A 24,082-nucleotide genomic window follows, 5' to 3' on the forward strand; every position below is an offset into this window, starting at 1 on the left:
GTAACACTGACCACACCTCACAGAGGTTATAAGCTGAGGCAACATCAACCACCACCAGAACTGAAGAAGCCTCTTGGATGAGAGGTGAAACGTCTTCAAGGAACCTTCTTAAAGTCCAGTTGGATTGATTTAAACAACCTTGGATAACTGTTCTTGTTTGCATGTTTAGGAGCAGAGTGCATGAGGAAAGGTGACCAGAATCCCATTAATGTGGAGGAATCTCTTCTACAGGTATGTGTTTTATTTTAATTTATGAGTTTTGTTTCCATTCAGTCACTCCACCCTGACGCACTGTGTTAATGTGGCCGCCATTTGGCATTGTTCTTCTCCTTGGATTTGGTTTGCTTTCATTGTTGTGAGATTTGTGGTTGAAAATTGACTTTATAAATTGTTTTTTATTACTGAGGGAGCAGAGTACACGAGGAAAGGTGACCAGAAGGTGATTAATGTGTTTTAATCTCTTCTACAGTGTCGTTTTGCATTGCTGAGGAAGATAAAAGCTGGAGAACATTCAACCAAGTTGTCCTCTTTGGGGCTCTAGACACACTGACAGCCGTTACATCGACTCCACTCTGAACCAGTTGTACACTTTTCAAGGAGCAGAGTGTGACTCTCAGGTTTCCTGTTGCAGTCGTCGGCCTGCTGTGTTTTCAGCTTCACTCAGAGACTAAATGGCTTCCAGATTAGAGGAGGATCTCTGCTGTCCTGTCTGCCATGACATCTTTAAAGATCCTGTCATGCTGTCATGTAGCCACAGCTTCTGTAGAGTCTGTCTGCAGATCTGGTGGACTGAGAATCCAAACCGTCAGTGTCCAGTTTGTAAAAGAAGACATTTAAAGCGTCAATTACCTCCTAACTTGGTCCTGAAGAATCTGTGTGAGAGCTTCTTACTGGATAAACGTCAGAGATGTTCAGAGTCTCTCTGCAGTCTGCACTCTGAGGAACTCAAACTCTTCTGTCTGGACCATCAGCAGCCAGTGTGTCTCATCTGCAGAGATTCAGAAAAACACTCCAACCACACATTCAGACCCATCCATGAAGCTGCACAACAACACAGGAAGCAACTTCAGCAAACTCTGGAGCCCTTAAAGAACAAATTAAAGGTTTCTGAACAAGTTAAAGTCAAGTTTGATCAAACAGCAAAACACATTCGGGTCCAGACCCGACACACAGAGAGGCAGATTCAGGATCAGTTCAAGAAGCTTCACCAGTTTCTAATGAAGGAAGAGGAGGCCAGGATGGCTGCACTGAGGGAGGAAGAGGAGCAGAAGACTGGGATGATGAAGGAGAAGATGGAGGCTCTGAGCAGAGAGATAGCAGATCTTTCAGACACAGTCAGAGCCACAGAGGAGCAGCTGAGAGCTGAAGACGTCTCATTCCTGCTCAACTACAAGGCTGCAGTGGAAAGAGTCCAGCGCTGCCCCCTGCTGGAGGATCCACAGCTGCACTCAGGAGCTCTGATAGACCAGGCCAAACATCTGGGCAACCTGAGCTTCAACATCTGGAACAACATGAAGGACATGGTCTCCTACACTCCTCTCATTCTGGACCCAAACACTGCAAAACCAACCGTTATCCTGTCTGAAGATCTGACCAGCGTGAATTATGGAAATTATCAGCAGCTTCCTGATAATCCAGAAAGATTTAAAAATGTCTTTTCAGTCCTGAGCTCTGAGGGCTTCAACTCAGGGACTCACTGCTGGGACGTCGAGGTTGGAGACAGTAATTACTGGGAACTTGGTGTTTTATCAGAATCTGTCCAGAGGCAAGGAAACATCCGATCTGGATCGTGGACAATATTGTTCTCTTTTGTGAAATACTCAGCAGTCTCTCCATCACATCCAACCACTGATCTACCAGTGAAGAAGAAACTCCAGAGGATCAGAGTGAATCTGGACTGGAACAAAGGAAAACTGTCCTTCTCTGATCCTGATACTAACACACACATTCACACCTTCATACACACTTTCACTGAGAGGATGTTTCCATTTTTTTTCATTAGTTTATCTCATCCACTAAAGATTCTACCAGTGAAGGTGTGTGTGACTGTAGAACAACACTAACAGATGATGATGATCTCTGTCACTAACATGCAAACTCTCCAAAAGCCACAGACAAGGAGAAGATTCCACAACAGGACTTTGTGAACTCTGAACACAAACACAGAAAACAGCAACAGACTTTGGACTGACATCAAGAAAACAGTCTTTGTATCCGTACATCTTTCTCAGTCAGTGGATTGTTTGACATGACTATGTTGTGATCAGAATAATCATCAGTTCATCATCAGATTCTGAAGACAAAGATCAATATTACTGTAGAAACATTGAATGACTTTGATCATCAGATCAGTTCTGAATATGTTCTATTCATTTACTGACAATAAATTAGCTTTGATAGTTAACTACATATATTACTGAATGACATTTTAAACTGTGATTTCTGTTTGACTTCATTTCTTTTTAAAATTTAGTTTACTTTTTAAATATTGGCTCATATTGTGCTTTAAGTCGCATTGTATTTGCTTTTCTCTTTGCTTTGGAAGTTCGCTGTGATGAAAAATGTTGTTTGTGTCTTTTGATGCGTTTACAAAATTGTAGTTTCCTTGTTAAAATTTGCATTGTATCATACATGAGTTTTATATACTTCTGTGTGGAGAATAATAGTAATTGAATCCTTTCATAATTTTTATTGTCCAGGAAATTAATTATTGTTATTTCTGCTTTTCTTCATTCTCAAATGACATCATTTTCAACCTGTAGAAAAGTGACTGCAGCTTCATCACTGTGGCTGAAATGTTATTAAAGCTTGAACATGACCTGAATTGATCTATGAAGACTTTATCAAACATTAAAGCCAATGTGATAACTGCAGAAGAGACAGTTCCTTTATTTTATATACGTAAAACCTATCAATAAATGTTAATTACAGTATAAACAAGAATATTAGACATTTTAAATCCATATATTTTAAGCATCAGAAACCATTCTATGAAATTATAATCACTCTAAATGTCAACTGATTATACTATAAACAGCAAACATTTCTTTTGTGGCAGTGATTTGGTTTCTAGAAATATTAAAGTTTCACTAAGACAAACTTTAACACATGAAGTTCAGTGTATTTGCTCATTACGACTGATTGACCAGATAAAAGCAGCTTCATATAAACCAGGTGACACAACTTTAACTAGACGCTCACGATCACATTGACGACAATCAGGACACCAGCAGAGGAGGACGTTCAGCTTTTAGTTCCACCTTGTTCATCATCTCTATACATTTCTCTCTTATCACACAGTTTCTAACAGGAATATTGAATCTATAATTATGTAAAATAGCCTGTTTTCAGCTCTGACATTTTCCAGCAAATCCAAGACAGCGTGAAACAGTTTACTTGGATAAAGAACAGTTTTCACACCTTATTAAGAAACACTTCATCTTTGAGTTCATCGCAAACATTCAGAAACCAACACACTGGTTTTACTGGACAGGATGGATGTGAAAAATTTAAAGTGAAAAGTAACTGAGGGGAAAATGTGTGTTTAACAGAGTCTCTGAATGTTTATGCAGAAATTTTATGAAGTCTAACTGATATCCAACCAGTGAAATACTTCAGATTGCTGTAGCGGTGCTGCATACGAAGCAGCTCTTGTTGCAGCGTCTAGAGGAGCCTCACGAATGATCGGGGAAATTATTTAAGAAGAAAGTTATTTATAAAAGCTCAGTAGGTGGAATCTGTACAAGTTAGGGACTGAAACGTGAAGAAAACAACAGTAGAGACACGACTTATATTTATGTACATTTATCGTTACAAGAAGACAATCAACGACTAACTATGATACACAATAACGCGAATACAAGACAACAACATGAAACAAAGAAAGCTGTGAGTGAGGAAACAGGGAAGGAAGAGAACAGAATTAATACGATGTAATATTGTGTTCATTATCACGGTGGAATACGGTGTTCTGAGATGAAGGGATGAAGAGACAACACCTGATAACAGCTGTTAATCTGGTAGTAGGCTAGTTAGGAGCTTTACAGACATTTACTTTTAGTGAATGAAAGAGAATTTAGAGAGGTGCAACAGGTTTCAGAGACTGAATGTTACTTGTGTCCATGTTGTGATGATGCAGCTGTGGTTCTGTTGATGGATGGTTGGGTTTATTGTTGATGTGGGTCAGAACAGTGTTGGACGGAGTGGAGCCTCAGAGTCGGTTTAAAAGACCTCAAAGGATTCAAACAGAGAGCTGATGGTACTCACTGATAACTTATGAAGAACTTAAAGTGGTGCTTTCAGGTGTGGTCGTTTAAAGAGACTCTTGCATGTCATTAACTCAACAGGAGGTCTGGTGGAACCTCCGTCTGGGAGGACTGATGTCCAGATGTTCCTCACAGAGTTACATGTTTCAGACATTCTCCTGTAGTTTGTGGAGCTTAAAAACAGAACAGCATTGTGACACATCATTTTCATGTGTGTACTTCTGGTGGACAACAATCAGAACAAGACTAAATATGTTTGTCTGAAAATTTGACTGTTGAATTTCTAATTTGACGTGAAAATTGACAGATTTGAGCAGAGAGGGTGGTGTAACTGATCATATTGAGGGTTACTGACATGACTCTGAGGCAGTTCCTTTCAATGAGTAAACCTACAGAACAGCTGAGTCCAGGAAAGTGGAACAACTGTCTTTGTCTTAATGTGAGTTTAGTGGCATTGTCCGAGGGAGTGGAATCCTTTTGCTGACTTCCACTTTCTGCCGGTTTGAAAGTCCAGTCAGGTTGTTTCTGGCAGACATTTGGTCGGTTGTAGTCCTGATAGTGACTGAAGGTGTGATCCAGTCACTTGGTTAAACTGGGCCCAGTATGCATTGTAGATGTCCTCGTCTGGAGGTGTGTGCCGTGGGATCCACCAGCCATTAACAGCGGTGAAACAAAACAAAACCAGATCTTTATCTCCTTCCTGCAGCTCTGGACATTTAAACACCTTCACATCCACAGACTGGAGATGGGGCTCTTTGTGATCAGTGGAGTACAAGGACACCATATAATACCATACCAGATGTGGAACACATCAGTCAGGATGTTGTAAAATCTGAATTAGCAGAAGGAGAGCATGAGAAGGCAAATTTCAAAGGATTCCACAAAAACAGACCATCAGACGAGAGCAATAGAACAATGTGTATTGGGGCCACAGTTGAACCAAACGACTGACTCAATCCCAGTCACTGCTGGGACAAAGGACCACATGGCCCCAATAAACTCTGAGTGATTCCTGACCCTGCAGAAAGTGGGGCTCAGAAATCTTGAAAACAGCTTCAAAAGGTTCCACTTCACTAGCAATGCTACAAGGAACTCTAAGACTCACATTACAACAAAGAAAAGACAATTATTCCACCATTGTGGACTTAAACCTTCTTTATGAACATTTATTTTACAGAACAGATGAACTTTTCAATAACTTGATCATCAATTTGTACCTTACCTTTTTTAGTGTTTTATTTTACTTGTTTATGTAGCAATCTTAGAAGTGTAACATGTCTGATGTTCATAGTAGCATATTTAGTATCATTCTGATCAGCTGTCTGTCAGGAGTGCACATAGGTAAACGATGTGACACCTAATTATAGTACTTTGGAACTACAGACACCACAAAATTATCTGAAAATGTAACTCTGCAAGCAACCTCTAGACATCAGCCCTCCACAACGGAGGCTGATCCAGACAAACTATTTTCTTGATGAGATGCAAAAGAATCCTTTCAAAAAAACACACCTGAAAACTCCATTTTGAGTTCTACTTACCTTTCAACATAGTTATCCATGAGTACTGTCAGCTTTCTTTAAAATCCCTCAAGTTCTCTGAGACCGATTCAGAGGCTCCACTCTGTCCACCGCTGTTTCCGACCCTCATCCACCGGCCAACCAGATCATCCACAGCATCATCATGGACACACAAGTACCTTTCAGTTACTGAAGGCTTGGTGCAACTTTCTCATGTTTCTCTAATTCCCAAAAGTCCATTTTTAAGAATTTTCAAATAAGGATTTCACCAAAATTTACGGACAATTAAATATTAATTAAATAAAATATATTTTTAATTATTAAACATAAACTGTGCTGCTGCCAAATTCAGTCTTGATTAAACTCCTTTATGGACGTACACACAGATAGCTGCAGACTCTACAGACATGTTGTTATTGTCAGTATACTTTGAACTGATTGGCTCAGATTCCTTCAGTCTGCTGACGTCTGATTCAGTTACTGATCTACAGTTGCTGCTGGTTCATGGCATGCTGTGATTGAACTCTGATCTCTGGCTATATTCCACTGTACAAACCAGGAAACAGGTTGCTGCTGTCTTTGTGTGACAAAAATTTCATAGAGCTCCGCCTCCTTCCTGGTTTACGTAACACTAACTAGGAAACAGGTTGTTATTCTGCCTCACTGAGAAGAGACAGAGACGGATGACAAGATTCACCTTCTAACTCAAGCCACAACTTTTACTCACGCTGTCGAGAATACTGGTAATACTAGAAACACTGTAAACACTGGAGATACTGGAATTCTGCCACTTCAACCTGCTGTTGACTCCACACTGAACCAGTTGTACACTTTTCAAGGAGCAGAGTGTGACTCTCAGATTTCCTGTTGCAGCCGTCGGCCTGCTGTGTTTTCAGCTTCACTCAGAGACTAAATGGCTTCCAGATTAGAGGAGGATCTCTGCTGTCCTGTCTGCCATGACATCTTTAAAGATCCTGTCATCCTGTCATGTAGCCACAGCTTCTGTAAAGTCTGTCTGCAGAGCTGGTGGACTGAGAATCCAAACCGTGAGTGTCCAGTTTGTAAAAGACAACATTCAAGAGAGGACTTATCTCCTAACTTGGTCCTGAAGAATCTGTGTGAGAGCTTCTTACTGGATAAACGTCAGAGATGTTCAGAGTCTCTCTGCAGTCTGCACTCTGAGGAACTCAAACTCTTCTGTCTGGACCATCAGCAGCCAGTGTGTCTCATCTGCAGAGATTCAGAAAAACACTCCAACCACACATTCAGACCCATCCATGAAGCTGCACAACAACACAGGAAGCAACTTCAGGAAACTCTGGAGCCCTTAAAGAACAAGTTAAAGGTTTCTGAACAAGTTAAAGTCAAGTTTGATCAAACAGCAAAACACATTCAGGTCCAGACCCGACTCACAGAGAGGCAGATTCAGGATCAGTTCAAGAAGCTTCACCAGTTTCTAACGAAGGAAGAGGAGGCCAGGATGGCTGCACTGAGGGAGGAAGAGGAGCAGAAGACTGGGATGATGAAGGAGAAGATGGAGGCTCTGAGCAGAGAGATAGCAGATCTTTCAGACACAGTCAGAGCCACAGAGGAGCAGCTGAGAGCTGAAGACGTCTCATTCCTGCTCAACTACAAGGCTGCAGTGGAAAGAGTCCAGCGCTGCCCCCTGCTGGAGGATCCACAGCTGCACTCAGGAGCTCTGATAGACCAGGCCAAACATCTGGGCAACCTGAGCTTCAACATCTGGAACAACATGAAGGACATGGTCTCCTACACTCCTCTCATTCTGGACCCAAACACTGCTGGTCCAGAACTCATCCTGTCTGAAGAGCTGACCAGTGTGAGAGGAGGAGTTAAACAGCAGCTTCCTGATAATCCAGAGAGGTTTAAAGATCTCTTCTCAGTCCTGAGCTCTGAGGGCTTCAACTCAGGGACTCACAGCTGGGACATCGAGGTTGGAAACAGTTCATGCTGGGAACTTGGTGTTTTATCAGAATCTGTCCAGAGGAAAGGAAGTATGGGACGTGGGTTATGGAGAATATGGTTTGCTAAGGATGAATACACAGCATTCTCCCCATCACATCCTGACACTGTTCTCCCAGTGAAGACGAAGTTTCAGAGGATCAGAGTGAATCTAGACTGGAACAAAGGAAAACTGTCCTTCTCTGATTCTGATACTAACACACACATACACACCTTCACATACACTTTCACTGAGAGGATGTTTCCATATTGTTACACTTGGGTAAATGAGCCACTAAAGATTCTACCAGTGAAGGTGTGTGTGACTGTAGAACAACACTAACAGATGATGATGATCTCTGTCACTAACATGCAAACTCTCCAAAAGCCACAGACAAGGAGAAGATTCCACAACAGGACTTTGTGTACTCTGAACACAAACACAGAAAACAGCAACAGACTTTGGACTGACATCAAGAAAACAGTCTTTGTATCCGTACATCTTTCTCAGTCAGTGTATTGTTTGACATGACTATGTTGTCATCAGAATAATCATCAGTTCATCATCAGATTCTTCAGACAAAGATCAATATTACTGTAGAAACATTGAATGACTTTGATCATCAGATCAGTTCTGAATATGTTCTATTCATTTACTGATAGTAAATTAGTTTTGATCCTTAATTACATTTATATGCTATATTGGCAAAAGTAGAGGTAGACCGATATATCGACCGGCCGATATTTTGGGCCGATATATGGACTTTTTTTCAATATCGGCCATCGGCCGATATTTACAAATAAAAAGCCGATTTGTGATCAGGCACCCGTACGGGCAGCTGCCTCGACCGCTTTTCCCTTAGAAGGACCCCCGGCACTCAGAGAGCGGAGCATGAGCGGAGCGAGTGAGCCAGGCAACAAGCGTCGCTCCACACCTGCTTATTTGGTTAAAAAAACAGGCAAGAGATTTGTTTCTTGGTAAGAGAGAAAATGCAATGTTGATTTAGCCTTTAAAAGTCTTTACTCTGTGATCATCAAACTGTAAAAGTTAGCCGTTGAAGTTTTAGCATCAGCCTCAGGCATACAAGCAAGTGAGAAAGTGAAAGTAAATCTGTGGATGCACTGTGTGTGTGTGGTGCACGCCTATGCCCAGAGCGAGGCTGCTGCACGTCCCTCATCTGCACACCCAGCGTCTGTATGTTTATATTATCTAATTATACTAGCAGCCCCCACCCCACATGGATTTTATGAGAGTGTTTGGAACACCTGAGTTCAATTATATAGAGGGGTGTCCCAATACTTTTGGCAATATGGTGTATATTCCTGAAGGACATTTTAAAGTCTGATTTATGTTTGACTCCATTGCTTTTTATTTTTATTTTAGTACACTCTGTTTCTCATAAAATGGGTTGATCATCCATCCATCCATTATCTATACACCGCTTAATCCTCACTAGGGTCGCGGGGGGGTGCTGGAGCCTATCCCAGCTGACTCGGGCGAAGGCAGGGGACACCCTAGACAGGTCGCCAGTCTGTCGCAGGGCTACATACAGAGACAAACAATCACTCTCACATTCACACCTACGGGCAATTTAGAATAATCAATTAACCTCAGCATATTTTTGGACTGTGGGAGGAAGCCGGAGTACCCGGAGAGAACCCACGCATGCACAGGGAGAACATGCAAACTCCATGCAGAAAGATCCCGGGAAAGCCAGGACGCAAACCAGGGACCTTCTTGCTGCAAGGCGAAAGTGCTAACCACTACGCCACTGTGCAGCCCTGGGTTGATCATTCAACACATAATTCAGCTGCTCTCAACACACACACAGTATGAGAGTTATTACAGGGTTTTACCAGCAGTTGTGGAGATCACGACTAACCGAGACACAAATAGAACAAAGACACTGGGACACCTGAGATCTCCAAGAAGTCATAAGTGTAAAAGTGAGTGGCGAACAAAATAAAAAATAAATAAATAAATAAAAAACACTGTTTGACCCACAGAGATTTGCTACATTTATTCATTTGTTTGATTATTTTGCTAGTGTTGTCTTTTTATATGAGTGCGGAACTACTATTCCTGCTGGATGCTGTATGACGTATGATGAGGCGTGATTAACTGCTGGAAGGAAAGTTAAGTGTTGTCCTCGACCGGAGCTTCACAGTGTGACACCCGGCGGAAGTAAACAATGAAAAGGCGCCAGCTGCGTTAGCTTTACTGATGTGTGGACAGGGCTGGAAGACTGCTGTGTTTTCGTATTTCAGATGAATATTTCGGCGTTTAAAGTTACGATGTCTTCGGCTGAGTGTCTGACAGAGTTTGTTACCGAACAGGAAAATATCAGCGATGAAGAAAAAGTCTCAACCTGTGAACCAACGATGGTCTGGAAACCTGAAGCAACGATACACACAGCAGGTATGTAAAACTACAACACACAGTCTGTAGAAGACACCGGAGAGTGAACTAGAAGATCACTGCAGAGTTTAGAAACACGAGGTGAAACCAGGAGCTGATAAAGACAACACAAACCTACAGCAACAAGCTAACATGCTAACAGTGCTAACTAACGAAGCTAACGGATCCTTCTGCTTCCTGCTCGGCAGCGCAGTCTTTTTTTATGTAATTTGTTCCAACTTATTGGGCGTTTTAGTTAAACTCTTAACGCTGTCTGAACCTTGTTGTTAAATTATGAACGTCCTCTGTGTCTGTGAATACGTTAGAAATGTGAATTTCCAGACCAGGTCCACATCCAGCAAACAGTGAGGGACATAATCAGAGTCTGGGAATAAAGAAACATCTCCCTTTCACTAAATCCCCTCACGACGATGATTTCTAAGAGCAGGACAGGTTATCAGTTGAGGAAATGTGTTATATATGCAAACCTGTTACAACTACACAACAAGAATCTGATTGAACACAGATGTACAGTTACAGTAAACTTCATGCATTCAGTTGGTGATGCAGAAAACACATAAATAAAAATCTATAAATCTGTTTGACTCTGGTTTGCTGCCGCGTCCGTTTTCAACTGCTGGTACTTCACCCAATAAAACACAGATTAACCCTCATCAGTACACGTGGCAAAACCTACTCATCCGTACACTTGGGGTCCAGGTGGACCCCAGTAGTATTTAATCTGTTTCACATTTCTGTACCTGTCCGTATCCTCTCAATATATATTTTCCTATAACATGTTTCGTCTATAGATACAAATATGAAAGAAACATTGAAATTACTATTGATAATTACTGATGTAAATTGCTTACAATATTAGTGTAAGAACTCCTGAATTGAAATGAAACACAATGCAACTGAAGCAGTCATCATAAGAGCAACGTAACGCAAACATACATAAATAGAAGATGTACAGTTTGACTGCGGTCCACATGTACCTGAAATGATTTTTTTATGTATACACCACACACCTGGTTGGAATCAAATAAGCTTTGGTGTATGTAATGACAACGGTGTGGGTGACAGCTACCTAAAGAGAGTGAAAAATCCAACGTACAAATAAAAAAAATATGACAAGTTATATACCCCTGTGGTCCACATGGACCCCAGGCTGGAGTCTATCCCAGCTGACTTACGGTGAAGGGAGGGAACATCTGGACAGGTCACCAGTCTATCACAGGGCGACACTTAGAGACAAATAATCCCACTCACATTCACACCTATGGACAATTTAGAGTTATCAGTTAATCTCAGCATGGTTTTTGGATTGTGGGAGGAAGCTGGAGAAACTGGAGAAAACTGCAAACTCCATGCAGAAAGATCCTAGGAAGGCCAGGGTGTGAACCGGGGATCTGCTATCTAACCAGGCAAAAGTGCTAATGACCAAGCCACTGTGCAGCCCCTGGTTGGTAAAATGAATTCTTTGGAACACAACATGGGCTTTTGTTTGTTTCCTATGGCTGTTTTTTTTTTTAGGGAGACCCTTTCCATTTGATACTGGCTAACCTAGTTAGATTACGGTCACAACTTTATAGAAAACAGCATTCAGACACGAATCCGACGCGTATAGATGCTGTCAGGTTAACAGAAGGGTCATTCTGTTTCAACTAAGCAAGATTAGAGGAGGTCGGTTGCTGGACCATCTCAAAATCTGTTGAAACTTTGTAGGAATGATCTTAGGTTTCTGAAATTGATATGTGCCTTTTTTAACCCAAGAAAAATTTTCAGTAAATCTTTGCGAGTTGGAAATTGAACCAGATGCTGCTTTCAGATTATATCTCTAGAAGTGTATGTGCACGAGTCTTCAACTTTTCAGCCGTTGTTCTAAATTTCTAGGGAATGGAGAGAGTGAGAGTGATAAATTAAGTAATTAATGTTAGCATAAAAAATTTAATCAGTCATGTTGTTCATACTCCAACAAGGAATGGATGCATATGTAGGGTCAGAAGCAGAATGATTTTAGAATGAAGACATTATGGAAGGATATTGAAACTTTGCACACAAGTAGATGATACTTCCATCTCTTTACTATCCTAAATTTTATCAACCTACCCATGATTCAAGATGTCTATCTGGTTGTTTGGAAATTAATTACTTTTTTACCTGTGTCAGATTTGATTGGCCATAACTTCCATTTCTACTGACATCTGAGAGCTTTCTAAGCATTGGTAAAGTCATTCAGATATTATTCTCACAATAACATTGATCAAATAGATCCTGTATAAAAGAGATGGGTGTTTCCAGATTTTTAAAAATCCATTTTATTTGTGATTTTTGAACAAATCCTGAATCTGAGAGGTCTTTAGCAAAAAAAATTCTTGATTGCCAGACTTTGCTGCACTCTCTCCATTCACCATTCAAGTTCTGAACATCTCCTGAAAATTTAAAGACTCTAGGATTTATGCCTCAAGAAATATGGATGGCTAAAATGGCATCTAGTTCAATTTTCAACTTGCAAGAGATTTACTGAACATTTCTATTGAGTGAAAAATTATGAAAATGTTGGAATTTCATAAAAAAAAGTATAATGCCAAAGATCATTCCTACAAAATATCAAAAGATTCTGAGATGATCAAGCAACTACCTTCACTGAGGTGAAATGAAATGACCCAGAAAGACCAGCATCTCTGAAAGAGTCCTAACAAGACACGACTGCGAGGTAATTAGTTACTGTAGTTGTGCACTCATGTGGATCCTGCTGTCATCTGATGCTGCAATAAACTCAGAGGAAAGAATCCTACAAACAGCTGGAGGCAACAAAATCTGAATACTCTTCAGATTCTTCTGAAGAGTATTCCAAAGTCACTGGTCTTCTCTCGCCTATTTCTAACTGGCCTCTCTCAGTGCTTCTGCCAAGGTTGTTTCACTCAGTTTTTTTCCCCAAGCCTTTGCTGTTTGAGATATTTGTATAAAAATATTTATGCCAGTATTCCATCCCAAGTATCAGCAACACCACATGTTCATCTCATCTCATTTATTGGTCCACTAACATCTTAATGTAAAAAGTGTATACTGCAGACCTCCACAGCATCCTTGTTTTTTTGTTTGTTTTGTTATTTTGCTCAGTTTGCGCACTGACTTTGCTAGTAACTTTTTTCTTGTGGCTGTCCAGAGCTCCCACAGCAACATGTCTATAAGGAGGAGGACGTTTTTGATAACCAGCAGCTGTGTAATCAGGAGGGGAACTCCAGTCTCAACCATGAGGACCCAGGTTGTCCGCAGATCAAAGTGGAACAGGAGGAACTCTACACCAGTCTGGACCAGTCAAACTCGCCGCCTCAACAGATTAAAGAGGAGCAGGTGGAGCTTTTCACCTGTCAAGACCAGGTGAAGCCAGAGCCTTCACAGATTAAAGAGGAACAGGAGGGACACTGCAGCAGTCTTGACCAGATGGACCCAGAACCTCCACAGATTAAAGAGGAACAAAAGGAACTCTGCACCGGTCTGAACCAGGCAGACACAGAGCATTCACAGATTAAAGAGGAACAGGAGGGAAAGGAGGAACTCTGCACCAATCAGGAGGGAGAGCTGCTTGTAATAAAGCAAGAGACTGATACCTTCATGGAGACTCCTATTTATGAGGAAAGTGACCACGGCGACAGTTCTCCCATATCAGACAGTCACTGTGATGCTGACATAGGGAAAAAGTCAGTAGAATGTGATGTCTGTGGAAAAGCTTTTAAGAATAAATCCCAAATGAACAGACACCTTAGAATCCACACAGGTGAAAAGCCATACACTTGCGAAACATGTGGGACGTGTTTCAGTTATAGCACTACCCTGAAACTCCACATGAGAACTCACACAGGAGAGAAACCACATTCTTGCACAGTATGTGGGAAAAGTTTCAGCCAAAATAGTAGTTTGACTGTCCACATGAGAATCCACACAGGTGAGAAGCCGTACCTTTGTAAGACCTGTGGTAGCACATTTACTGGCATATCAGCGTTTAAAAGGCATGTGGCGATCCACACAGGTGAGAAGCCACATTATTGTAAAACGTGTGGGAAAAGTTTCAGCAGAAGTAATCATTTGACTGACCACATGAGAACTCACACTGGTGAGAAGCCGTATTCTTGCAACATTTGTACAAAAAGTTACAGTCGAAGTGCTCATTTGACCGAGCACATGAGAACACACACGGGCGAGAAGCCTTTTTCATGTGAAACGTGTGGAAAAGGTTTCAGATTTAAGGATAACTTGTTGGTCCATATGAGGCTCCACACGGGTGAGAAACCATATGTTTGTAATGCGTGTGGGAAAAGATTTAGTGATTTCTCAGCACTTAAGAGTCATACAAAGCTTCACACAGGTGAGAAACCATATTCTTGCAAAATGTGTGGGAAGAATTTTGGTCATTGTAGCAATTTGACTGTCCACATGAGAACCCACACAGGGGAGAAGTCATCGTCCTGAGACATCTGTGAGAAAAATAATCTGGGAACCAAGCTTGAACATCGTTAAAGATTTGGTTCAGGTTAAAAGTAGAGCTTTCGGATTTAAAGGTGCAGTCAGATTCTGGTTAAAGATTGTTAATATTTATATAATAAGTGTATTTAAACATTATGAATCAGATTCTCTCACTGCCGCCTCTGAAGTGTTGATACCTTAGAATGATGATCGGCATGGGGATAGGTCCGAGCCACTGTTTCCTATTTACAGAACCAGGACTGTGTACGAATACTTTTTTTTTTCAGCACACTTTCAGCTTGATCAAACCTCACACTAGCGAGATCTTTTTCTCATCATTAAGATAAAGTTTTGTTCTATTTAAGTCTCCAAACTTTCCTTTTCTTTTGTGAATACAGGGTTCTTCCTCAACAGCCATGGTGCTACAATGTCAATAGAAAAAACAAGGATTCCGAAAGAGTCGTTAAATAAAAGAATTTTGATTCTGTTTATCTTTTCATAAACAAATGTCACTCATACCAGTTTCAAACACTGATGTCTTGCCATCAGCTTCATGACTGATTACGTTGATGTCATGTATACCTCCTCACTCTGCTTACAGTTTACAGCAGAGTGTTTAGCGTTGATTACAAATCTCTTACTTGTCATTGAGTGTCACACATTTGAGTTGGGCGGCCTTGTCCACCCACAGACTCGTCACTCATGTTTTTAAAGCTATTCTTGGTCCGCTTCATTCATGAGTATCTACATCAGCCAGAAACATACGGGAAGCTGTTGTCTTCCCTCCCAGAACTTGTTCCTACTATCTACTTCCAGAGCTCATACTGAACTTTGAAGATATTCAGGTGTACTGCGCCGTCGCTTGGAATCACTTACAAAATTTCCTGAACCTTAAACAGCTGATGAATTCAAAGTAACTTTATGTGACTTTGAAGCAGAAACACTCAGTTGTCAATGACTGGCTGTAAACGAGTCATCGTCATTGACTTGTGAATTTTATGGGACTGTACTACACTTACTTTTGATATAAATCTTTATGTAAAGTGGTTTATGGCTGTAATCTGTTCAGTTGAGCTGCTGACTGTCTCAGCCAGCTGTTCCTGTAAACAAAATTGGCTTCTTCCAGTTAAAATAAAGATTAAATGAAGTTGGAAAAATAAAACCGTGTTCGGCAAACAGCTACTCTATATCTGCCAGTATCCGTCTCCTAAAATTTAAAGTGACCTCCATCAAGTCAAGTGTTTTAGCTCCATTTCATAAATACTGCCAATCCTTACTAACTTAAATTTGTATAATGAACAGTATTTTAATTTTTAATATTAATATTTGGACTCAAATTTGAACATAAATTTGTAACCATCTCTGACGAATCAGGTAACATGTAGACACGTCTCATCAGATCTAACAGCTGATAGATAGTGCTTGACAGAATTTTTTGTCTGATTTTTAAGGTTTATTTTACATGTGTGGTTGACGGTTTATCAGTCAGAGAGACACAAAACATTCAGATCAGCCATCATAAATTAAACAGTGTTCCAGTTTATTGTATGTTAAGAATTCTGGTAAGGGGTCTAAGGATTTAACTTAAAACTATACAGATCTTTCAGTCTGACAGTCTAAATATCGGACATCAATAATTAAAGCTGCTGTCTTGTATTTCCAGTGTATTAGATTATTTATCAGTGTTTTATGTTTATGCAGTTTCAGAAGGACAGCACAACCCTGAGCTTTCAAAAGTCTCAGTTTTAGCGACCCAAGACTCCGAAGTGTTGCGCACATTTGGAGGAAATGTGGCAGAAAGTGTTTTGATGTGAAAATGCATTGGTGTGGATGTAGTCTAGCTGCTGCTTGATTGGCAGGTGAACCACACAAACTGTTTAACTGTCACAGCAATCACCTTAATTCACCACATGCTGTTAGAAGATGCTTTACGAGTCTTGGGATTGGACTGTTGTTACACTAAAGTTGCTGAAGTAAACAGAAAAATACAAACTGGACACTGGTTGCTACAGTAACATTGTGTGTTTCTGCTGCTAATGTTTATCCACTGTAAGCATTGTGTTGTTGTTTGTTCTACATCTACTAGCCTACTATCTCCACCCTCACCCTAACCAGTCAAGTCAGACACCTGCCCTGACAGAGCCTGGTTCTGCTGGTGTTTTTGTGTCATTCCTGGGAAAGGAAACATTGGAATTGTTGGGTTTCTCTGTTTAACATTTGTAAGGTCTTCATCTTACTATGTAAAGTGCTTTGATATGATATTTGTTCTGAATTACAGAAACAAATAGAATTCAAGGTTTACATGTAAAGACTGCAGGTGGATGGACAGGTAGTCTTTATTTCTCGTGAACAAAACTTACAGACTTCATAAAAGCACTAATACCGCACTGTCACACTGCTACATTGAAATTGGTTCTTCAAGTAAAAGTATGTTTGTATAATTAAGAAAATGTGGTAGTAAAATTAAAGGTACTGATTGCAAAAGAAAAACATCTCCAGCTATCATCAAACTATAATCTAGTGTCTTCTATCATTAGAATATTAGGTCAGAAAGTCAATTTTTCATGTCTTCATGTTCCTCTTGACATAAGAAATTATCCTGTTGGACAAATTCATCATCATCAGGTCTTAGAAACTTAATTTTACTGACAAAACATAACATTTTGATTTGCTCTATCTTAAACTATTTTACCTGCAACTGTCTTTTGTTTGAGCTTAAATTTTGAGATTTGATGTTAAAAATCTCAGTCTGATCTTTGGCCTAGTACTTTTTCTGTGGTTTAATTTGCCGTTGAGGTGAACAAACATAAGACTCTGAGGAGAACGGGAGTGATAGTGCAGCAAATTCCTATTAAACAAGAAAAGTGCTCAGAGAGCTTTATGTAGACATAAAGTACTACATTGGCCTAATAAGCTTGAGTTACAAACCAATGATTTCATACTGCAAATGCTTACATAAGCAAGGGAGTCTAACTTATCTTCACTGGGGGAAAAAATGCTTTTCTTCCAAAAATAAGGACATTTCTAAGTGATCCCAAACTTTTGAATAGCTTATACGAATATACAGGGTTATTCAAAAAGAATGAACCGATGTCATTACGCAATATTTTAATAAGGAAAAGCAACAGAAAACTCCAGCCAAGTCACAAGTATTCTACTCACAATCAAGTTTTATTTGATGTTTGAGGTCATCGAATGACATCGAATAACAACAGCAATCAATTCAGGGGATCATGATAAGCTGATGAGTGTCTGGGAAGAATTTTCTTTTCGCATTGATGTTGCCCATGCTGCAGGTGGTGGACAGGAAATGTAAGTTGATTGTGAGTAGAATACTTGTGACTTGGCTGGAGTTTTCTATTGCTTTTCCTTGTTAAAAATATTTCATAATGAAATCAGTTCATTCTTTTTGAATAACCCTGTATGACTTTGCTGTTTACAAATGTGATTAATTTTTTATCCCCATTAATAAAACCCTCTCCTTCACTTGTTTTTGCACTTTGGAAAGATATACCGCTGCATTACATTCTGATAAAAGTAATTAAATGTTTTTACTGACAACTTGAAAGCAGCTACATTTCCTGCGTAAAGTTCTATTGTGTTTTTAGGAACCTTACGTTGAAGAGACGGAACTTGACGGTGTGACACCCGGCGGAAGTAGCTAACACACCCATGGCTAGTCGTTAGCTTGACGGATGTTTGGACTGAGCCGCAGGGCGGTTGTGTTGTCGCGTCTCTGGTGACTGTTTTAACGGTTTTAAGTGAAAATGTGTTCGGTTCAGTATCTGAGAGAGTTGATCAGCGACAGACTAACTGCTGCCGCCGAAGAAATATTCACAGAGTTTGAGAAAACCATCGTCCAGTACGAGGAGGAGATCGATCGTCAGCGCAGACTGCTGGATGTCATCTGGAAACCGCAGATACCGTTACACACCATAGGTATGTAAAACCACAGGAATAAAATACCTGATAAATGCCACTCAACCAGAGCTCGATGTTACATTAAATTATAGGAACACAGACGGAGAACAGGCGGCTAACTAACGGAGCTAACGCTAAATGAACTGTTGCGTTTAACGACGGAAAACCGACGAACTAACGGGCCAATAGATGATGTGTTTGTGGTGTTTGGATTCCAGGGAAGAAACGGAGTTATTCTCTGAACTGAGTCCTTCTCACACGGCTGGTTTCGCTGCTGTCACACCGACCGTCTGCGGGTTTTCTTGGGCGTCTTGTGGACCACGTAGGCCGGTCTGAAGGCCGGTTCTTGGTGCAGACTTTGACAGCGGACACGCCCACATTTCTATCCGGGCTACAGTAGCTGGATGTCGGTGTGCAGACCGGATCCTGTCCGGGCTTTAAAGGCTGTATCTACACTACCGTTCAACAGTTTGAGATCACTTAGAAGTGTTCTTATTTTTTTAAAGAAAATCATTTTTTTTCAATTAAGATACCACTAAATGGATGATAAATCCAGTCTAGACATTGTTAATGTGGTAAATGACTATTGTAGCTGGAAACGGCTGGTTTTTAATGGATCAGAAGTAGCACCTTGGGCTGGTAGCCTGGCTTCTTGAATGGAAAGTGTACCACCTTGGGTCGCTGGTACCAGGATTTGGGCACCTTGGATTGATGTGGTACCTTTGGGACCTTGGGTTACATAGGGGTACAGAGGAACATTACCAGCAACCATCACTCCTGTGTTCTAATGCTACATTGTGTTAGCTATTGGTGTTGAAAGGCTAGCTGATGATTAGAAAACCCTTGTTCAATTATGTTTGCACATGAATAAGTCACAACATTATGACCACTGACAGGCGAATTGCTCTGGGGGTTCAGGCATATGGGTTCTGTAAAGCGTCTTGAGACAATTTGACCTGTAATTGGCACTACATAAATAAAATTGAATTGAAATTTAATTGAATAACAAACATCGAACATCTTGTTATGATGCAACGCTCTGCCGGGAAACCTTGAGTCCTGATGTTCATGTGGATTCTTGACATGTACCACCCACTTAAACATTGCAGGTCAAGCAACTTTGTAGCAGAATTAACAAAGAAAAGAGACAAAATTGTGAAGAAGAGCAAGTTTAGGCTTCACTAAATGAATGAAACAAATCAAATCAAAAGCAGACTTGATGATAATCCAACTTCTACATGACCTGCTAAAAGTAGGCAGTGCATTTTGCTGTTGTTTTTGTATCCAGGCCTATTAAGCACGTCGTCTGTATCAGTAAAACACTGACGGGGAACGTCTGCAGATTGAGAACTTTTTCTTTTAATACTTCAAGTAAAATGAGCTGACGCTTAAATACTTTTACTTAACTAGGGTTTAAAATGCTCAACTTGTTTAGTTCAATCTGGTAATCAGCAGCTATCAGTGTGACATTCAGCACTCACAGCCAGCATCCAATCCCAATCTGCGTTTAACCCTGCCAAAATATGACAGTAAAACCAATTAGATTACAGTTTGTGGGCTTACATGTTCCACAGTGAACGCCGTCTTTTTCTGCCGACTGCAGCCACTCTTTACACTCTGCTCTTCTACTCTGTTCTCCACGTCTCTCCTGTCCCATTCATCTCCATTATTCTTGCCTTTCTACTTGGCTGAGGTTACATTTGAGCAACGTTAGATAATGGATTATGTATATGTAAACTTACTCTCAATTCTTTTCAAACATGTAACATTTATGAACGTGGATATTCATTTTCTGTGTTCAGGTGTGTGCTTTTGATATCATCTCATTAGTAAACTTTTCTTGTGTTTCTTTGTCCCCTTAGACCTCCCACAGCATTATGCCAGCACAGAACAAGAACTTCTCACTGATCAGCTCTGTGATAAGGAGAGGAGCTCCAGTTTGGAACAAGAGGACTTAGAGTCTCCATTGATTAAAGAGGAACAGGAGGAACTGTGCACCAGTATAGATCAGGAGGACATAGAACCTCTACAAATAAAAGAGGAACAGGAGGAAATCTTCACCAGCGTGGACCAGGATGATCCAGAGATTCTCCAGATCAAAGAGGAACAGGAGGAACTCTGCACCAGTTTAGGCCAGGAGGAACCTGAGCTTCAACAGATGACCGATGAACATGAGGAACCTTCCACTAGTCAGGAGATAAGGCAGATTATAGTGAAGCAGGAAATTGATACCTTTTTCGTGACACCAGCACATGAGGAAAGTGACCACGGCGACATCTCTCCCATGTCAGAGAGTCACTGTGATAGTGATCCGGGTAAAAAGTCAGTAGAATGTGATGTCTGTGGAAAAGCCTTTAAAGATAAGGCCCAGATGAAGAAACATTATAGAATCCACACAGGTGTGAAGCCATACCTTTGTAACACATGTGGGAAAAATTTTAGCTGTAGCTCTCACCTAAAAGTCCACACGAGAACTCACACAGGTGAAAAGCCGTATTCTTGTGAAATCTGTGGAAAAAGTTTCAGAAGCAACGATAACTTGCTGGTACACATGAGAACGCACACGGGTGAGAAACCATATTCTTGTGAAACATGTGGTAAAAGTTTCAGTCACTGCAGTAATTTAACTGTACACATGAGAAGTCACACAGGCGAAAAGCCATATTCTTGCGAAACATGTGGAAAAAGTTTTACTGTAAGTCGTAGTTTGATGGTCCACATGAGACTCCACACAGGTGAAAAGCTGTACCTGTGTAACACCTGTGGAAAAAGATTTACCGATTTAACAACATTTAAAAGGCACACAGCCATCCACACAGGTGTGAAGCCGTATTCCTGTGAAACTTGTGGGAAAAGTTTCACTTACAGTAGTAACTTGAAAGTCCACATGAGAACTCACACAGGCGAGAAACCACATGTTTGTAACTTCTGTTGGAAAAGATTTGCTGACACATCAGCACTTAAAAGGCACACAGCAGTCCACCAAGGTGAGAAGCCTTATTCTTGCGAAACATGTGGGAATGGTTTCAGACGACGGGATAACTTGTTGCTTCACATGAGCACTCACACCGATGAAAAGCCGTATCCTTGCGAAACATGCGGGAAAAGTTTCAGAAGTAATGAAAACTTGTTGCTTCATGTGAGAACTCACACAGGTGAGAAGCCTTATTCCTGCAAAACATGTGGGAAAAGTTTCAGTCATTGTAGTAATTTGATTGTCCACATGAGAACCCACACGGGTGAGAAACCATACCTTTGTACCACTTGCGGAAAAAGATTTTCTGTCCCATCAGTGCTTAAAAGTCACATGAGAATCCACACAGGTGAGAAGCCGTACATGTGTAACACCTGCGGGAAAAGCTTCACGGTCTCTTCAGCACTTGAAAGGCACAAAGCCATCCACACAGGTGAGAGGTCTGGGAACGAAGCTGGAAACAATATTGGTTCAAAAGAGGATGTTTAAAATTGAAAGCACCTTTATACTCTGCTTCAGGTAGTATCCATAGATGCAGTGAGTTAAACTGTGGGCTACGTGATTTATGTTTCTTAAACCCTGTTGGCATGGGATTAGTATTACCTGGGGACCCCTGGTAATTTGTGAATTATCCCAGGACGTCTGTGTTTCTTCAAGTGCATTCGCACGGGACAAGTGAAGTCTGAATTTTACTCGAATTTACTGACATTACAGCCCGGATATGATGTCACATCTGTGCAGGTCGCAACATCAGCTGTTGTCACGTCCATGTGCAAAGTGGCCGGCTGCTACATGCAAAAAAATACAGACATCGGTCGCACAAATAAACTTTAAAAACATTAAAAGCCTGTGTTGTAACAACGCTATTGTTAGGGTGTCGTTAGGTTTGGGCACAAAAACGTTTAGGTTTATGGAAAGCTTGTGGTTCGGGTTGAAATGGTCACGTTTAACGCAGTATGTAGTCGTCATGGTAACAGTAAATATGTCAAAGCAGCAGCGTTGATGGTATAACTAGCCGTCAGGGTGTCTGTATTCAGCCTGTTGAAAGATATGCTAACCGCATGCTGCTACGCGTGTTTTCCATCTCTACATCCTCCCAAATTTCCCTCTTCTTGTTGGTCTGATTTTGCCGTTTCTGTGAATGGTCCACAGGCCTGTTGTGTATCATCCTACTGCTGCATTTGCTCCTAAAATGCTGTCAGTAATTTCCACAGCAGCTTCCACAATTAAACCGAGAAAGATGTAGAAAAATACGTGAAATAAAAAACACAACTAAAATACCCCCCAATCACTGAGAGGCAGATTCGCAGGGACTAGTATTATCCCAAGACGTTGGTGTTTGGCGAAATATAGTAGGTAATTTGCGGGGGAATTATTACTTCACAAATTACCGACATGGCGTATTCACACAGGATTAAGATCACCGACCTCCTCCGCAATTATTACAAATCACCAGAGGTCCCCAGGTAATACTAATCTGGTGCCAGTAGGCCTTTAGCCTGTTTCTTCTCATGTTGTGAAAAATGAAGTACAGTGAATCAGCCGTTAAGTTTCTTTTTGCTGTGTACCATTTGATGTGCTGACAAGGATTACTTTGATACTGAAGAGATCTTAAAACCTGAGGATTCTCGGGCGTCTTATGAACGGTTACAACTTTTGCACCATCACGGTATTTTACATTATCTCTCTAATCTCTCTGCCAACTCGAGTGTCTTCTGACTTCTTTGGACCTTCTTGTTTTATTGAATTACTCAACGTGTCTGGTGATTATATCAGTTTGACATTGTTTCAGGCCTTAAAGGTGACACTAACCAATTGTAGATGATGTACAACATGTTGTTGTGAAAGGCACTTTATAAATAAAGTCAAAGAAGTTTGAAACACAATAATTCTTCTAGTGCTGCTTATTCAAACTGATGGACTAAATAACTATTGTAACTATGACTGTCATGAGCTTTTTGAGAGTGTGTGATTCATTTGGTCATTATTATATTTCTCTTCTAACTTTTTTTGGCTGCGTACTTTCAGATTGAACATAAACATTATGCCTTTAAATCCAAGTCTCTTGACAGTTTTCTTGGTAAAACTGCTGGGCTGGCAGACCGGCCTCCTAACAACATGACGGGAAACAGTCATAACTGTGATATCAATGACCGCCGGGAGCTAAAAACTGCATGTTCAGTGTAGAATAAATGTGTAAATGTCTGGCAATACAATGCAGGAGTGACACACACAATAAAAGATGACAAATGGCAACCAGAGCAGCTCAGTTCTCATCTCTCTTACGATTTATTCACTTCAGGAGTGTCAGATTTCTGTCGGATGCTGGTGGAGGGTTACCATGGTAGTCGTAGTGCGTCTGAAAAGATGCACGGCTCGGTTTATTTACTGAAAAGTATGTCAAACAATAGTGCACATATATACTCCCTTCAGACTCAGTTGTTGCTTTTATACTATCGCTGCATTCCAAGTCCACATTCATCATAATATTACACTTTCAGCTTAGACTCCCTTTATTCTGTAAGCGTCTGCAGTGTGAAATCATTGGTCTGTAACTCGAGCTAATTAGGCC

The 24,082-nt window shown here is 40.7% G+C and overlaps 3 protein-coding genes across 3 annotated transcripts; all 3 read left to right on the forward strand.

The window, feature by feature from the left end:
• The first annotated feature begins 159 nt into the window (after positions 1-159).
• LOC111580495 (nuclear factor 7, brain-like) lies at positions 160-2,869 on the forward strand. Its single transcript, XM_023288255.3, has 2 exons — positions 160-231; positions 470-2,869. Exon 2 carries the CDS (start codon positions 672-674, stop codon positions 2,061-2,063), a length of 1,392 nt encoding a protein of 463 aa, XP_023144023.1. The 5' UTR covers positions 160-231; positions 470-671; the 3' UTR covers positions 2,064-2,869.
• A 3,553-nt stretch (positions 2,870-6,422) lies between these two features.
• Positions 6,423-9,753, forward strand: LOC111580497 (zinc-binding protein A33-like). Its single transcript, XM_023288257.3, has one exon. The coding sequence runs from the start codon at positions 6,699-6,701 to the stop codon at positions 8,088-8,090; it is 1,392 nt and encodes a 463-aa protein (XP_023144025.1). The 5' UTR covers positions 6,423-6,698; the 3' UTR covers positions 8,091-9,753.
• Positions 9,754-9,931: 178 nt separating this feature from the next.
• On the forward strand, positions 9,932-23,771 carry LOC111580487 (zinc finger protein 665-like). Its single transcript, XM_023288247.3, has 4 exons — positions 9,932-10,166; positions 13,318-14,618; positions 18,377-18,554; positions 20,399-23,771. Exons 1-4 carry the CDS (start codon positions 10,016-10,018, stop codon positions 21,997-21,999), a joined length of 3,231 nt encoding a protein of 1,076 aa, XP_023144015.2. The 5' UTR covers positions 9,932-10,015; the 3' UTR covers positions 22,000-23,771.
• Positions 23,772-24,082: the final 311 nt, after the last annotated feature.

This window comes from Amphiprion ocellaris, chromosome 10 (assembly GCF_022539595.1).
Source record: "Amphiprion ocellaris isolate individual 3 ecotype Okinawa chromosome 10, ASM2253959v1, whole genome shotgun sequence".
NCBI classification, from domain to species: domain Eukaryota; kingdom Metazoa; phylum Chordata; class Actinopteri; family Pomacentridae; genus Amphiprion; species Amphiprion ocellaris.